At 46.3% G+C, this 19,181-nt stretch overlaps 1 protein-coding gene across 1 annotated transcript in view; it reads left to right on the top strand.

Moving 5' to 3' along the window:
- Positions 1–3,399: 3,399 nt before the first annotated feature.
- LOC137381222 (probable G-protein coupled receptor 139) overlaps positions 3,400–19,181 on the top strand; it is a 23,233-nt gene continuing 7,451 nt past the window's right edge. Inside the window, exon 1 of the mRNA XM_068053597.1 lies at positions 3,400–3,661. Coding sequence (XP_067909698.1) covers positions 3,400–3,661 — 262 coding nt within the window. The remainder of the gene's footprint in view (positions 3,662–19,181) is intronic.

The raw sequence follows: 19,181 nt of genomic DNA, 5'->3' as shown, positions 1-19,181 counted from the left end.
TGTGCGTCGGTGATGGAGGGAGTGAATGTTTGTAGATGGGGTGCCAATCAAGCGAGCTGCTTTGTCCTGGATGGTGTCGAGCTTCTTTAGTGTTGTTGGAGCTGCACCCATCCAGGCAAGTGGAGAGTATTCCATCACACTCCTGACTTGTGCCTTGTAGATTGTGGACAGGCTCTGGGGAGTCAGGAGGTGAGTTACTCGCCTCAGGATTCCTAGCCTCTGACCTGTTCTTGTAGCCACGGTATTTATATGGCTACTCCAGTTCAGTTTTCGGTCAATGGTAGCACCTAGGATGTTGATAGTGGGGGAATCAGCGATGGTAATGCCGTTGAATGTCAAGGGGAGATGGTTAGATTCTCTTTTGTTGGCGATGGTCATTGCCTGGCACTTATGTGGCGCGAATGTTACTTGCCACTTATCAGCCCAAGACTGGATATTGTCCAGGTCTTGCTGTATTTCTACACAGACAGCTTCAGTATCTGAGGAGTCGCGAATGGTGATGAACATTGTGCAATCATCAGCGAACGTCCCGACTTCTGACCTGATGATTGAAGGAAGGTCAATGATGAAGCCAATGAAGATGGTTGGACCTAGGACACTATCCTGAGGTACTCCTGCAGTGATGTCCTGGAGCTCATTCTAGTGTTCCAGCAGTGAAAAGCACAATAAAACCTGTATTAACATTTTTTTCCCTCTGGGTCAAATGTTTTTACCACTTCTCTGGCCACAGGAGAGGTACCAGAGGATTGGCGGACAGCGAATGTAGTACCATTATTCAAGAAGGGTAGCAGGGATAAACCAGGTAATTTCAGATCCGTGAGTCTAACATCAGTGGTAGGGAACCTATTGGGAAAAATTCTGATGGACAGGATTAATCTCCACTTGAGGAGGCAGGGATTTATCAAGGATAGTCAGCATGGCTTCGTCAGGGGGAGATCATGTTTCTAAATTTGATTGCATTTTTCAAGGAGGTGACTAGATGTGTAGATGAAGGTAAACAATTGATGTAGTCTATATGGACTTCAGTAAGGCTTTTGATAAGTTCCCGCATGGGAGATTGGTTAAGAAGGTAAGAGACCATTGGTTCCAGGGCAATTTGGCAAATTGCAACCAAAATTGCCTTAGTGGCAGGACGCAAAGGTCGAGGGTTGTTTTTGTGAGTGGAAGCCTGTGACCAGTGGTGTACCACAGGGATGGGTGCAGAAGCATTTGCTGTTTGTAGAGCAGATTAATGATTTAGACATGAAGATAGGAGGCATGATCAGTACGTTCACAGATGACACAGAAATTGGTGGTGTCATAAATACTGAAGAGAAAAGCCTTCGATTACAGGGCGATATAGATGGGCTGGTAAAATGGACAGAGTAGTGGCAAATGGAATTTAATCCTGAGCAGTGTGAGGTGATGCATTTTGGGAGGACTAGCAAGGCAAGGGAATATACAATGGATGGTAGGTCCCTCGGAAGTAGGGAGGGTCAGAGGGACCTTGGTGTACTTGCCCATAGATCACTGAAGGCAGCAGCACAGGTAGACAAGGTGGTTAGGGAGGCATATGGGATACTTGCCTTTATTAGCGGCGGCAAAGAATGTAAGAGCTGCGAGGTTATGATGGAGGTGTATAAAACTCTAGTTAGATTACAGATGGAGAACTGTGTACAATTCGCGGCACCACACGATAGGAAGGATGTGATTTCACTGAAGAGGGTGCAGAGGAGATTCACCAGGATTTTGCCTGGGCTGGAGCATTTCAGGCACGAAGAGAGGCTGGATAGGCTAGGGTTATTTTGTTTAGAGCAGAGAAGGCTGAAGGGTGACGTGATTGAGGTGTGCAATAGTATGTCGGGCATAGATAGGAAGAAACCTTTTTCCTTTGCGGAGGTGACAATAACCAGGGCACATTGATTTAAAGTAAGGGACAGGAGGATTTGTTTTTCACCCAGAGGGTGGTTGGAATCTGGAAGCACGGCCTGAAGAGGTGGTAGAGGCAGGAACACTCACAACATTTAAGAAGTATTTAGACGAGCACTTGAAACGCCATAGCATACAAGGCCTTGGGCCAAGTGGTGGAAAATGGGATTGGAATAGATAGGTGCTTGATGGACGGCACAGACACGATAGGTTGAAGGGCCTGTTTCTGTGCAGTATAACTCTATGACTCTATAGCTCAGTGAGTATTTTACCTTTTACCTTTGTTGTGATCGTGGAAGAACCAATCGGCCAGGTCTTCGTGAGTTTAAACAAGAGGTGAGTTTATTTTACGTAACAAACTGAATCTAAATAAAATCATAAAAATATACGCAGCACATTCAAGCACATACTTACATGAAAGTCACTCACATAAAAGTTACAGAGTGAGAAATAAATTTGTGTTGGATTAGAGTGAAGGATAAGTAAAACAAGGTCTGTGAGGTTGGATAATCCTGTGGTCTGCAGCTTTGCCACCTTTATTTCTGAGTTTCATGTCATCTGCAAGAGTTGAAATGACTTTTTTTAACATATTCGCCTGTGTCGTTTGTATATCTATCTATATGTCAGGAACAGCACTGGTTCTGATACTGACCCATGAGAAACAGCACTGTATACTCCCCCTCCCCCAGTCTGAACAATGACTGTTCACCACTTCTCTCTGCTTTCTGTCCCTGAGTCAGTGTCATATCCACACTATCACTGTCACATTAATCCACGTGCTCCATATTTCATAACAAGTCTATGAAATGTCATTTGATCACAGGCCTTTTGAAAGTCCATATACATAACAGGAAGCACACTACTCTCATTAACACTGACAGTTATGTCATCAACGAACTTGATCAAGATTATCAGACATGATTTTCCCTTAACCTATCCATGCTGTTTGTCATATATTATCCAATGTTTTTCCAAGAATTATAGATTTTTGAACTGGGTTACAGCCTCTCGAAATTTCCAACCACCGACAGATGACAGACAGGTCAGTAGTTACAGGATTTATCTAATGTCTCATTTTGTAAACTGGATGCAACATTTACAGCCCTCCAGTCCTCTGATAACACTCACACACCCAAGGCGGATTGAAAGATTCTGGCCAGTGCCTGTGCTATTTCCACCATGCCTTCCCCTCAGCAACACTCATGCAGCCCTCCCAGACGGGGTAAATCTTCTACTTTATTGTGGTACAAAAAGGATTGAAAGGGGTGAACTGAAACTGTTTGTTCAGTGACATAAATTAATGTCAGTCATCATGGACTCTAATTGTATCACTGCAGAGTTTTGCCTTCCGTTAAAACGGAACTCCCAGTATTTTCAAATATCCATGAGTGCAGGGATTTGTAGAGGATAGATCATAATCTGAGAACAATAGATTGGGATGCAACAACAATGGGTTAGAATCTGAGAACACTAGATTGGAATGTTACAACAATGGGTCAGAATCTGAGAACAATCGATTGGAATGTTACAATGGGTCATAATCTGAGAACAATAGATTGGAATGTTACAACAATGGGTCATAATCTGAGAACAATAGATTGGAATGTAACAACAATGGACAGGAGTTTATCCGATTGCCTTAGCCTGGTTACTGCAGATTATTTTTGGATAACATTGAAATGGCGGATCTATCATGCACTGAAGATGATTCAAACGATTTACTATCCAATCCTCGCCATTACTGATGTCCCTGGTAAGTCTCTGTTTTCCAACTATTAGATCTATAAACCAGATTTCACTGATTTAGTGTTCTTTTCATGTAAATCTTGGAAAGACTTAAGCCTTTATCTTCTGTCTCTGTCACAAATACCACTCCCAATCCACTGTCTGCATTCCCCTCCTTGCCCAATGTCTGAGGCTGGAGTAAACTGTTTGCAACCGCTGTGTTAAATTTACACCAGAGCTGAGTTCACCTCCATATTCTGTTCATCAACAACCCTGCCTACTACCACCTCTGTAGTATCACCTGTCTCCACCTTTGCGTCAGCCCATGTGCTGCACTAAAACCCTCATCTGTGCCTCGAGTAAATCCACCCTTGACTATTCCAACTCTATCCTGGTCACCCTCCCAGTTATAAACAGCCATAAACCACAGACCATCCTGAACTCTGCTGCCTGTATCCTAACTCACACCAAATCCCGATCACCCATCACCCCTGGGCTCACTGAACTACACTGGCTCTCGGTCTGGCAGCACCTTAATTTTAAGATTCTCATTCTTGTGTTTGAATCCCTCCATGGCCTTACCGCTCCAATCAGTCCCATTCCCCAGTCCATTTCACATATTCTTGAAAATCTTATGCTTTCAAATCTTTTTCCAATTCCCCTTTCAAAGTGAGTTGCTTTCTCTCTCGATCTCCCCCGGCTGTGTTTTTCACGCTGCTGCCAACGTTACAGAAACCTTGATTCATAAAATGATGCGATCTGCACAGCCAGCCACTTACAGAGTGGCCAACACAACGCCCCATGCTGGGCAGGGGTCTTGACCGGGCATGCCATGTATGTGCAGTTAGCGTAAGGAGGGGTTCAAAAGGACGTCAGTGCACTCGCCCGACAGTGTTGATGTACTTCTTTGAATGTTGGTCTGTGCATGCCCACTGACCACCTGTGTTAGTCACTCTCAGCTGAGCATACATTCAGCAGCACGAGGAACCCCTTCCAGTGTTATTTAAAAGGACCAGGCATCCAACTGACTGGTGAGGGGCTTTTGACTTACTTCTGCTATTGTATAGTTAGAAGAGGTGCTGTGGATGGTTTACTGGAGGTTGTGCTGTGAGCTGCTGCAGACATTCAGGGAGGACAGAGGATTTGTTTACCCAACTCTGCACGAGGTATGGCGACTGTAGTTACAGTGTCTCTGGGTCAGTACCATGAGCAACAAATGCAGCAGAGGCTGCAGAAAGGGAATCTCTGTAAAGAGGGAGGAAGAGGGACTCTGCCCTACCGACCCCGGGTTTGACAAAAAGCACTTTGAATACCTACACCAATCCTGGAGCAGGGTGTGAGGTGAGTCTGATTCAATAAGGAGGTGGTCACAGTGCTGTGTCATCTCCTGGAACATGACCTGGAGTCTCACACCAGGGTGAGGACGGAGCTCTCAGTGGCCGCGAAGGTAAAAGTTTCATTGAGACTCCATGTATCTGGATCTTTCCAGACAGGAGTCGGAGACATTTCCAACATTGAGTCACAGAGAGTGATAGAGTCATTTACGGCACAGAAGTAGGTCATTCGGTCCATCATGCCAATGCTGGCTCCACATGGAGCAATCCAGTCAGTCACACTGCCCCACTCAATCCCTGTAACAAATCAATTTCCTTCACGTGCCCATCAGCTTTCGTTTGAAGTCACTGATTGTCTCTGCTTCCACCACACTTGTGGGCAGTGAGTTCCAGATCATTAACACCCGCTGCATGAAAACATTTTTCCACATATCCCCACTGCATTTCTTGTCCAAAACATTCAACCGGGCACCCTTGTCCTTCTTCCATCCGATGAACCATTTCAAGGACCTTCACAATAGTCCAGCTGAGACATAAGCAGAGATTTTTAAACGTTTATCATAACTTGTCGGCTTGTGTACTCAATACCTCTCTTTCTGTAATGTAAGATTATATGTGTTTTGCTAACCACTCTTTCAATATGTCCTGTCACCTTTAAAGATGGATACACATGCACCCAAAGATCTCTATGTTCCTGCACACTGTTTACAACAGTGCTATTAATTCTATATTGCCTTCCTATCCTTTCTGTCAAAATGCATCAACTCATACTTGTCTCACACTTGTCTCACACTTCTATCTGCCACTTGTCTGCCCATTCTACTCACTATCTATGTCCTGTCACAGATGGTTCTGGACATACTCACTGTTTGTCACAGCCTAATGTTTGGTATCGGAGACAGATTTTGAAATTCTGCTCTGTATTCCAAGATCCAATTCATTTATACACAGCAAAATAGAACGGTGACCCTAGCACTGATCCTGTGAGAACGCCCCTGTCTAACATCCTCCAGTCTGAACAACAGCCATTTACTATGACACACTGTTTTCTGTACATTATCCATCTGTTTTAGCCAATTGGAAACTGACCCTCCCATGCCATGAGACTCAATGTTGGTAATTAACCTTTTATGTGGTACTTTATCAAACACATTCTTCAAACCAATATAGACAACATCCATCACATTCCCTTCATCAACTTTCTCTGTTATATCATCAAAAAATTCAATTAGATTAGTCAAGCATGACCTTCCTTTTGTAAATCTATGCTGGCTATCCTGAATTAACTCAAACTTCTCCAAGTGTGTATTGCCCTTTTTCCCTGATTATTGTTTGCAAAATCTTACTCATCATTGATGTTAAACTAACTGACCAGTAGTTACTACGCCTGTGTGTTGTCCATTGATAATTCTTGGAGGTGAGGGTGAACATCTATTTCATCATTTTCTCCTTCAGCAGGGAGAAGCAAATTCTGTTGTTCCATGTGTCATGTACTGGGATGTGTTTTATATAGATTTAACATAACTTCCAAGTTTTATTTTCTATGCCTCTATTTCTAAAGCCCAGGGTGTCATATGCTTAATTGACTGCTTTGTTAACCCCTCCTGTGACCTTCAACGATTTACACATAAACTCCCCAGGTCTCTCTGTTCTTGCACTCCCTTTACAGTTGTAACATGTAGCTTGTGTTGTCTATCCACATACATCCTTCTAAAATGTATTACCTCACACATTTGCTGTGGCAATTCAAATTTGAGAAGATTGAAGACATTGTTTTCAGTCCCCGCTCCAAACTTCCTTCCCTAACCACCGACTCCATTCCTCTCCCTGGCAACTCTGTGAGACTAAACCAGACTGTTCAAACCTTGGTGTCATATTTTACCCCGAGATGACCTTCTGACCACATCTACACACCTTCACTAAAACAGCCTATCACTACCCAGAAAATCATTGAAAACTCATAGAAAATCATAGAATGATTTTAACACAGAAAGAGGCCATTTGGCCCATTGTGTCTCTGTCGGCCAAATAACAATCCCACAAGCCGAATCCCACCTTCCAGTATTTGGTCCGTAGCCCTGCAGATTACGGCACTTGAGGTGCATGAAGACTCCTTTAAAATGAGTTCAGGTTTTCAGCCTCAACTACCCTTTCAGACAGTGAGTTCCAGACCCCCACCACACTCTGGGTGATTTTTCGCCTCATCTCCCCTCTAATTCTTTTTTTACCAATCATTTTAAATCTATGTCCCCTAGTCACTGAACTCTACCCAAGCCCCTCATAATTTTGCACATTTCAATCAGATTTCGCCTCAGTCTTCTCTGTTCCAAGGGGAACAACATCAGCTTATCCAATCTTTCCTCATGGCTGCATTTTTCCAGTCCTGGCAACATCCTCATAAATCTCCTCTGTACCCTTCTTAGTGCAATTATATATTTTCTGTAATGAAGTGACCAGAACTGCACACAGTACTTAAGTTGTGGCCTGACTGTTGATTTATACAGTTCCAGCATACCCTCATTGCTCCTAAATTATATATCTCAGCTAATAAAGGAAAGGATTCCATATGCCTTCTTAACCACCTTATCGACCTGTATTCTTACCTTTAGGGTAGGTGGACATTCGCTCCAAGGTCCCTCATTTCCTCTACACATCTCAGTATTTCCCCATTAATCATGTATTCCTTTGCCTTGTTTGACCCCCCAAATGCATTACCTCACACTTCTCCAAGTTGAATTCCATTTGCCACTTTCTACTCATCTGACCAGAACATCAATATCTTCCTGCAGCCTGCAGCTACCCTCCTCGCTATTTACCACATGACCAATCTTTCTGTCGTCTGCAAATGTCTTGATCATGCCCCCTATATCTACGTCCAAATCGTTAATATATACCACAAAAAGCAGGGAACCAGTAATGGCACTGGAAACAGCCCTCCAGTCGCAAAAATATCCGTTAACAATTACTATTTGCTTCCTGCCACTTAGCCGATTTTGTATCCACCTTACTGCATTTCACTTGATCCTATGGGATTTGATTTTGTTAACCAGCCTTCTCGATGGGACCTTGTCAAAAGCCTTACTAAAATCTATGCCGACCATATCAACTGCGCGACCCTTATCTATCTTCCTTGTTACTTCTTGAAAACATTCATGCTAGTTGGTCAGACACGATCTTCCCTTAACAAATCCATGCAGACTATCCTTTCTTAATCCATGACTTTCTAAGTGACAGTTTATCCTGTCTCTCAGAATAGATTCCAGTAATTTTCCCACTCTGAGGTTAGACTGACTGGCCTTTAATTATTCGGTCTATCCTTCGCTCCCTTTGTAAACAGTGGTACAATGTTAGCAGTTCTACAATCTGCCAGCACCACAGCTGTATCCCGTGAGGACTGGAAAATGATGGTCAGACCCTTTGCTATTTCCTCTCTTGCTACTTTTAACAACCTGGGGTATATTTCATCCGGATCTGGTGATTTATCAACTTTCAGGGTATTAATCCCATTAATACTTCCTCTCTCCCTATGTTTACCACATCCAATACTTCACACTCTTCCTCCCTAACTGCAATATCTGCATCGTCCCCCTCTTTTGTTAAGTTCGACACAAATTATTCATTGAGAACCATACCAATATCTTCCTCCCCTACACATAGGTTACCTTGTTGGTCTATTATGGGCCCTACTCTCCCCTTAGTTATCCTTTTACTCTTAATGTATTGAAAAAGCTTCCTTGGGTTCACCTTGATTTTGCTTGCTCATGTTCTTCCATGCTCTCTCTTTGATTTCCTAATTTACTTTTAGATTACACCCCTCCACTTTCGATAATCTCTGTTTTCTGTAGTATTGAGTCCTCAGTGTCGGATATAAGCTGTCCTTTTCTGCCTCATCTTACCCTGCAGGCTCATTGTCATCCGTGGAGCTGTCGATTTGGCTGCCTCACCCTTATTTTCCTTTTTTTTTTCGTAATACCCTGAAGCTCTTGAATCTTCCCCTTGAATGCCTCCCACTGCTCTGACACTGATTTACCTTCAAGTAGCTGTTTCCAGTCCACTTCCACTAAATCAATCCTCAGTTTAGTAAAATTGGCCTTGCCCCAAGTGAGAACTCCCTAATTATGTTAAAACTGACTGAATTATGATCAATATCACCGAAATGCTTTCCCACTGTCACTCCTTCCACCTGCCCATCTTCATTTCCTAAAACTAAGTCTAAAACTGCACCTTCTGTTGTTGGATCTGCTACATACTGGCCAAAGAAGTTCTCCTGAATACCGGACAAAAATGTTCTCGATAACATCGCGTGACGTCACCCTGTCTCAGCTCCCCTGGTCAAAAGCGTCATTCATTCGTTCATTCCCTCCAGACTTCACCATTCCAATGGCCTCCTGCCGATCTCCCACATTCGACTGTCTGTAAACAACAGGTCATCCAAAACTCTTCTGCTGAAGCGTTAACTCACAATAACTACCGTTCACCTATCACTCCTTCCCTCGCTTAACTCCATTGGCTGTCTTTATTTTAAATATCTCATTATTGCTTTCAAATTCCTCCATGGTCTCACCACTACCTGGGCTGGATTTTATGGGGCCCCTGAGTTGAGATTGGAGGCGGGAGGGCCAGAGAATGGAGATGGGTGGTGGGGTCAGAGGGCCTGTCGTAACCTCATCACCAAGTGATCTTGCCGGGATCGGGGATAGGCCGACAAGGACCTCCCTTAAGTACCCACTTCAGGACCTCTTCCCGCCACCACTGTTTTTAACCAGCGGCGGGGGTAACGCCGCCAGGTGGACAGGGCACCTTGAAAAACGTGGTGCCCTCCCTGCGGGCTTGGGCAGTCTCTCTCCTCCATGGGAAATCTGTGGACCACAGAAGGCCGCAGATGCAAACAATGAAGCTCCCAGTATACCCCAAACCCTGGGCTTGATGTCCACACGTCCAATCCCCCTCAGCGGGTCCTTCCAGGCCGGCCAATGACCCGAACCACATACACCAATCAGACCCCAGGCACTGAAACATACAGATATACAAACACACACACTAACACAGGTCAGCCCGCAGGCACTGAGGCAGACAGATATGCAAATACACACACATACACACACACATCGATCAGACCCCAGACACTGAGGCAGAGATATATATAAACACATACAGACACCAATCAGAATCCAGGCACTGAGGCAGAAGATATACAAACACATACAGACACCGAACAGACCCCAGGCAGTGAGGCAGACAGATATACAAACACATACACACCGATCAGAACGTATGCTCTGAGGCAGACAGATTTGCAAACAAACACACACCGATAAGACCCCAGGCACTGAGACAGACAGATATACAAACACAGAAACACACACACCGATAAGACCCCAGGCACTGAGACGGACAGATATACAAACAAACACACACACGCCGCTCAGACCTCAGGCACTGAGGCAGACAGATGTACAAACACAAAAAAGCACCGATCAGATCCAGGCACTGACGCCGACAGACACACCAGTCAGACACAAGGCACTGATGCAGACAGATATACAAACACACGCAGACACACACCGATCAGACAGCAGGCACCGAGGCAAACAGATATACAAACACACGCAGACACACACCGATCAGAACACAGGCACTGATGCAGAGAGATATACAAACACATACACACACCGATTAGACCACAGGCTCTGAGGCATACTGATATACAAACACACACACACCGATTAGATCGCAGGCTCTGAGGCAGATAGCTTTACAAACAGACACACACATCGATCGGACCCCAGGCACTGAGGCAGACAGATATATAAACACATGCACACACACACGCCGATCAGACCGCCGGTTCTGAGGCAGACAGATTTACAAACATAAGCAAAGACAGATCAGACCACAGGCACTGAGGCAGACAGATGTACAAACACACACACACACCGATCAGATCCTAGGCACTGAGACAGACAGATATACAAAGACAAACACACACACACACCGATCAGACCCCAGGCACTGAGGCAGACAGATATACAAAAACACACATACAGTGATCAGACGCAAAGCACTGAGGCAGACAGAGATACAAGCACACACACATACACTGATCAGACACCAGACACTGAGGCAGACAGATATACAAACAGACACACACACACACCGATCAGACCCCAGGCACTGAGACAGACAGATTTCCAAACACACATACACCGATCAGTCCCCAGGCACAGATGCAGACAGATATACAAACATTCACACTCACCAATTGGACACCAGGCACTGAGACAGACAGATTTCCAAACACACATACACCGATCAGTCCCCAGGCACAGATGCAGACAGATATACAAACACACGCAGACACATACGGACCAGAACACAGGCACTGAGGCAGAGAGATAGACAAACACATACACACACCGATTAGACCGCAGGCTCTGAGGCATACTGATAGACAAACGCACACACACACACACACCGATTAGATCGCAGGCTCTGAGGCAGACAGCTACACAAACAGACACACACATCGATCAGACCCAAGGCACTGAGACAGACAGATATATAAACACATGCACACACCGATCTGACCGCAGGTTCTGAGGCAGACAGATTTACAAACCCACACTCAAACACCGATGAGAATGCAGGCACAGAGGCTGACAGATGTACAACACACACACACACACACACACACACACACACACACACACACACACACACACACACACACACACACACACACACACACACACACACACACACACACACACACACACACAGACACCGAGCAGACACCAGGCACTGTGACAGACATATATGCAAACACAGACATACACCGATCAGATCCCAGGGACTGAGGCAGACAGACATGCAAACACACACACACACACACACACACACACACACGCACGCACACACACACACACACACCAGTCGGACTGCTGGCACTGACAGACAGATATCCAAGCACACACACACCCCGGTCAGTTCACAGGCACTGAGGCAGACAGATATACAAACACACACACACCGATCACACACAAGGCACTGAGGCAGACAGATATACAAACACATACACGTTCCGATCAGAACGCAGGCACGGAGGCAGACAGATAAAGAAAGACACACACACACACCGATCAGACCACAGGTTCTGAGGCAGACATTATACAAACACATACACACACCGATCACGCCCATGACAATAAGGCAGGCAGATAAAGAAATACACACACACACACACCGATCAGACCACAGTCCCTGAGGCAGACAGATATACAAACACGCACACACACGATCAGACCACAGTAACTGAGGCAGTCCGGTATAAAAATACACACATACCGATCAGACACCAGGCACTGAGGCAGACAGATATACAAACACACACACACACCGATCAGACCCCAGGCACTGAGACAGTCAGATGTACAAACACATACCGATCAGACACCAGGCACTATGGCAGACAGATAGACATATACATACCGATCAGACCCCAGGCACTGAGGCAGACAGATATACAAACACATGCACACACCGATCAGAACGCAGGCACTGAGGCAGACAGATATACAAACACAGACACACCGATCAGAACGCAGGCACTGAGGCAGACAGAAATACAAAAACACACACACACACACACACACCAGTCAGACTGTTGGCACTGACACAGACAGATATACAAACACACACACCCCCTGGTCAGTTCGCAGGCACTGAGACAGACAGATATACAATCACACACACCCCCCGGTCAGTTCGCAGGCACTGAGACAGACAAATATACAAACAATCACACACACACACACACACACACACACACTCACACATACAGACCGATAAGACCACAGACACTGAACCAAACGGATATAACACACACGCACAAACACACCTACGCACACACAGAAAAACATACACAAAAGAGGCACACACACACACGCACACACACATCGATCAGACACCAGGCACTGAGGCAGACACATATACAAGCACATATACACAAACACAGACAGACACACGCACACACACACACACACACACACACTCTCTCAGACACACACATTCTCTCTGTCACACATACTTGCCCTTTCGCTGTCTCACACGCGTACTCTCACAAACACACACTCTCTCTCGTGTTCTCTCTCTCTCTCGCGCGCACACACACACACACACACACACACACACACTTTCTCTCTGTCACACATGTAATCACTCTCTCAGACGAAGTCACACACCCACACACTGACATTCTGAAACACACACACACGCTATCTCTCCCACACACACACTCTCAGACAGGAACACGCACATACACACACTCTCTCTCTCTCTGACACACACACACGCCACACACACACTCTCTGTCAGACACACACACGCTCTGTCAGTTGTGCACACGCTCTCACACACACATACACACTCTCGCTCTCTCCCTCACAAACACACAAACACATGCTCGGTCACACACGTGAACATACAAACTCACACCCAAACACACAAACTCGCTCTCATGCACACACAAACGCTCTGTCACACGCGCACACGCTCACACACACACAAGCACACACACACACACACACTATCGCTCTCTCTGCCACACACACAATCACTCTCTCAGACACAGGCACAGACCCACACACACACATGCTCTCTCCCACACCATCACTCTCTATCGGACACGCACACACACATACTCGCGGTCTCACTCACTCTCACACACACACGTGCACATACTCTCTCACACACACACACACACACACCGACTGTCTCTCACACACACACACACACCGACTGTCTCTCACACACACACTCACTCACGCGCACACAAACACACACACAAACACACAACTCACACCCATTCTCTCTCTCACAAACACACGCTCGGTCACACACGCGCACATACAAACACACACACACACAAACACACACACTCACTCTAAGACGCACACATGCTCTGTCACACGTGCACACGCTCACACACACGCAAACATACACACGCACACACACTCTCACACTCTGCCAAGCTCAACCTCTCAGACACAGGCACAGACACGCACACACACTCTCAGACACACACAAACGCTCTCTCACACTTAGATGCTCTTTCGCTTTTTAACACGCACACTCTCACACACACACACTCTCTCTCCGTCACACTCACGCAATCACTCTCTCAGACAAAGGCACACACCCACACACAGAGAATCCCAAATACATACACGCTCACACACTCTCAGACACGCACACACACACATACACGCTCTCTCTCACACACACACACATGCTCTCTCTCTCTCACACACACACATACTCTCTCTTTCACACATATGCATACACTGTCTCTCTCTCTCTCTCACACACACACACACACACTCACACACACACACAGACGCAAACACTGTCTCTCTCTCACACACTCACAGGCCCACACACACTCTCTATCTCTGCCACACACACATACACACACGCACAGTATCTCTCTTTCACACGCACAAACACACACACACTCAGACACACACCCTCTCTCTATATCTCTCACACACACACACACTATCTCTCACACACACACTCTCAGACAGGAACACGCACATACACACACTCTCTCTCTCTCTGACACACACACACGCCACACACACACTCTCTCTCAGACACACACACGCTCTGTCAGTTGTGCACACACTCTCACACACACATACACACTCTCGCTCTCTCCCTCACAAACACACAAACACATGCTCGGTAACACACGCGAACATACAAACTCACACCCAAACACACAAACTCGCTCTCATGCACACACAAACGCTCTGTCACACGCGCACACGCTCACACACACACAAGCACACACACACACTCTCTCTCGCTCTCTCTGCCACACACACAATCACTCTCTCAGACACAGGCACAGACCCACACACACACATGCTCTCTCCCACACCATCACTCTCTATCGGACACGCACACACACATACTCGCGGTCTCTCTCACTCTCACACACACACGTGCACATACTCTCTCACACACACACACACACACACACACACACACACACCGACTGTCTCTCACACACACACACACACACGCGCACACAAACACACACACAAACACACAAATCACACCCATTCTCTCTCTCACAAACACACGCTCGGTCACACACGCGCACATACAAACACACACACACACAAACACACACACTCGCTCTAAGACACACACATGCTCTGTCACACGTGCACACGCTCACACACACGCAAACATACACACGCACACACAGTCTCTCACTCTGAAAAGCTCAATCTCTCAGACACAGGCACAGACACGCACACACACTCTCAGACACACACAAACGCTCTCTCACACTCAGATGCTCTTTCGCTTTCTAACACGCACACTCTCACACACACACTCTCTATCTTCGTCACACTCACGCAATCACTCTCTCAGACAAAGGCACACACCCACACACAGACACTCCCAAATACATACACGCTCACACACTCTCAGACACGCACACACACACATACACGCTCTCTGTCACACACACACACATGCTCTCTCTCTCTCACACACACACATACTCTCTCTTTCACACATATGCATACACTGTCTCTCTCTCTCTCTCACACACACACACTCACACACACACACACAAACACTGTCTCTCTCTCTCACACACACAGGCACACACACACTCTCTATCTCTGCCACACACACACACACACACACACACGCACAGTATCTCTCTCTCACACACACAAACACACACACACTCAGACACACTCCCTCTCTCTATATCTCTCACACACACACACTCTCTCTCTCACACAAACACACACGTACACATGCTGTCTCTCTCAGACACACACACACAGACACATGCGCTGTTACAAGTGGGCATTACACAGACACACACACACACCCTCTGACACACACGCACACTCTCTTTCACACACACTCTCTCTCGCTCTCACACGCACGCACACACACACACACTTGACATGCACAAGCTCTCTCTCTCTCTGACACGCATACACGCACACCCACTCTCAGCCACACACACACACTCGCTCTTTCACACACACAGACATATACACAAACACACTGGCTCTCTCTCTCACACAAACAAACACACACACGCACAAACACTCCCAGACACACTCACACACTCTCTCTCACACAAATACATGCGTACACATGCTCTCTCTCACACGCACACACAAGCTCTCTCACTCTCTCTCACATGCACACTCTCAGATGCACTCACGTACACAGGGACATATCTGTTAAGGCCCCAACTATTTTCTCTCTCACAGAAACCTGGGATAGATCCCATCCGGACCTGGGGACCAGTCCACCATAATGCCTTTTAGAATACCAAACACTTCCTCCCTCCTTATGCCGACATAACCGAGAGTAATCAAACATTTGTTCCTAACGTCAACATCCGTCATGTCCCTCTCCTCGGTGAATACCGATGCAAAGTACTCGTTTAGAATCTCACCCATTTTCTGTGACTCCACGCACAACTTTCCTCCTTTTCCCTTGAGTGGGCCAATCCTTTCTCTTGTTACCCTCTTGCTTCTTATATATGAATAAAAGGCTTTGGGATTTTCCTTAACCCTGTTTGCTGAAGAAATTTCATGACCTCTTTTAGCCCTCTTAATTCCTCGTTTCAGATTGGTCCTACATTCCCGATATTCTTTCAAAGTTTCGTCTTTCTTCAGCCGCCTAGACCTTATGTATGCTTTATCTTTCCTCTTAGCTAGTCTCACAATTTCACCTGTCATCCATGGTTCCCTAATCTTGCCATTTCTATCCCTCATTTTCACAGGAACATGTCTCTCTTGCACGCTAATCAACCACTCTTTAAAAGCCTCCCACATATCACATGTGGATTTACCTTCAAACAGCTGCTCCCAATCTACATTCCCCAGCTCCTGCCGAATTTTGGTATCGTTGGTATTCCCCCAATTTAGCACTCTTCCTTTAGGAACACTCTCGGCTTTGTCCATGAGTATTCTAAAACTGACGGAATTGTGATCACTATTCCCAAAGTAGTCCCCTACTGAAACTTCAACAACCTGGCCGGGCTCATTCCCCAACACCAGGTCCAGTATGGCCCCTTCCCGAGTTGGACTATTTACCTATTGCTCTAAAAAACTCTCCTGGATACTCCTTACAAATTCTGCTCCATCTAGACCTCTAACACTAAGTGAATCCCAGTCAATGTTGGGAAAACTAAAATCTCCTATCGCCACCACCCTGTTGCTCCTACATCTTTCCATAATGTGTTTACATATTTGTACCTCGATCTCGGGCTCGCTGTTGGGAGGCCTGTAGTACAGCCCAACATTGTTACCGCACCCTTCCTATTTCTGAGTTCTGCCCATATTGCCTCACTGCTCGAGTCCTCCATAGTGCCCTCCTTCAGCACAACTGTGATATCCTCTTTGACCAGTAATGCAACTCCTCCACCCCTTTTACCTCCCTCTCTATCCCGCCTGAAGCATCGGTATCCTGGGATATTTAGTTGCCAATCATGCCCTTCCCTCAACCAAGTATCAGTAATAGCAATAACATCATACTCCCAGGTACTAATCCAAGCCCTAAGTTCATCTGCCTTACCTACTACACTTCTTGCATTAAAACAAATGCACCTCAGACCACCAGTCCCTTTGCGTTCATCATCTGCTCCCTGTCTACTCTTCCCCTTAGTCATGCTGATCTCATTATCTAGTTCTTACAGGCTTTAGTTACTACCTCCTGACTGTCCACTGACCTCGTCATTTAGTTCCCATCCCCCTACCACATTAGTTTAAACCCTCCCCAACAGCATTCGCAAAAGCACCCTCAAGGACATTGGTTCCAGTCCGTCCCAGGTGTAGACCTTCCAATTTGTAATAGTCCCACCTCCCCCAGAACCGGTCCCAATGTCCCAAAAATCTGAACCCCTCCTTCTTGCACCATCTCTCAAGCCACGCATTCATCCTGACTATTCCTTCATTTCTCCTCTGACTATCACGTGCCACTGGTAGCAACCCTTAGATTACTACCTCTGAGGTCCTACTTTTTAACTTGGCGCCTAACTCCCTAAATTCTGCTTGTCGGACCTCGTCCCGTTTTTTACCTATATCATTGGTGCCTATGTGTACAACGACAACTGGCTGTTCACCCTTCCCCTTCAGAATGTTCTGCAGCAGATCTGAGACATCCCTGACCTGAGCACCTGGGAGGCAACATACAATTAGGGATTCTCGTTTTCGACCACGGAACCGCCTATCTACTCCCCTGACAGTCGAATCCCCTATGACTATAGCCCTTCCTCTCTTTTTCCCGCCCTTCCGAACAGCAGAGCCAGCCACGGTGCCATGAACCTGGCTACTGCTTCCTTCCCCTGGTGAATCATCTCCCTCAACAGTATCCAAAACGGTATACCTGTTTTGGAGGGAGATGACCGCAAGGGACTCCTGCACTGCCTTCCTGCTCTTTCTCTGCCTTTTGGTCAACCATTCTCTTTCTCCCTCAGCAATCCTAATCTGCGGTGTGACCAATTCGCTAAACGTGCTATCCACGACCTCCTCAGCATCGTGGATGCTCTAAAGTGAGTCCACCCGCAGCCCCAGAGCCGTCATGCGGTCTAACAAGAGCTGCAGCTGGGCACACATCCTTCACGTGAAGGAGTAAAGGACATCAGCCGTGTCTCTGAGCTCCCACATTGAGCAAGAGGAGCATGACACGGGTCTGAGATCCCCTGCCATTTTTAATCTTAAACTTAACTTAGTTAAATGAAAAAGGAACGAAAACATTTTACCAATCACACGATAAAAAAAATAGAGAAATAGAAAAAGCCTTACCTTATCTGCACACCACAGAGTCCTTTTTTTTGGTTGGAGGAGGAGGGCGGGTGGGAGACACTACAGGTGTAGTGTCTCGGGATTAGAAACGGCCCAAATATATCGGGTTTTACTTACCCAGCAGCCCCTTGGTCCGCTGAAAGCAAAAGGAAATTAAGTGTACTTTGAAACTGACCTTCCCAGCTGCTCACTCGCTCTCACTCTCTGCTCCCGAATAAGCTGCTGCAATGAAAGGCAAGTTATTTTAAACAGCCCAAATATATAGGGTTTTACTTACTCAGCAGCCCCCGGTCTCCGCCGAAAACAAAAGAAAATTAAGTTTACTTTGAAACTGACCTTCCCAGCTGCTCGCTCGCTG

Source organism: Heterodontus francisci, chromosome 21, assembly GCF_036365525.1.
Source record: "Heterodontus francisci isolate sHetFra1 chromosome 21, sHetFra1.hap1, whole genome shotgun sequence".
NCBI lineage: Eukaryota > Metazoa > Chordata > Chondrichthyes > Heterodontiformes > Heterodontidae > Heterodontus > Heterodontus francisci.
The sequence above is the reverse complement of the archived record's forward strand: the minus strand, read 5'-3'. Positions and strand labels throughout refer to the sequence as shown.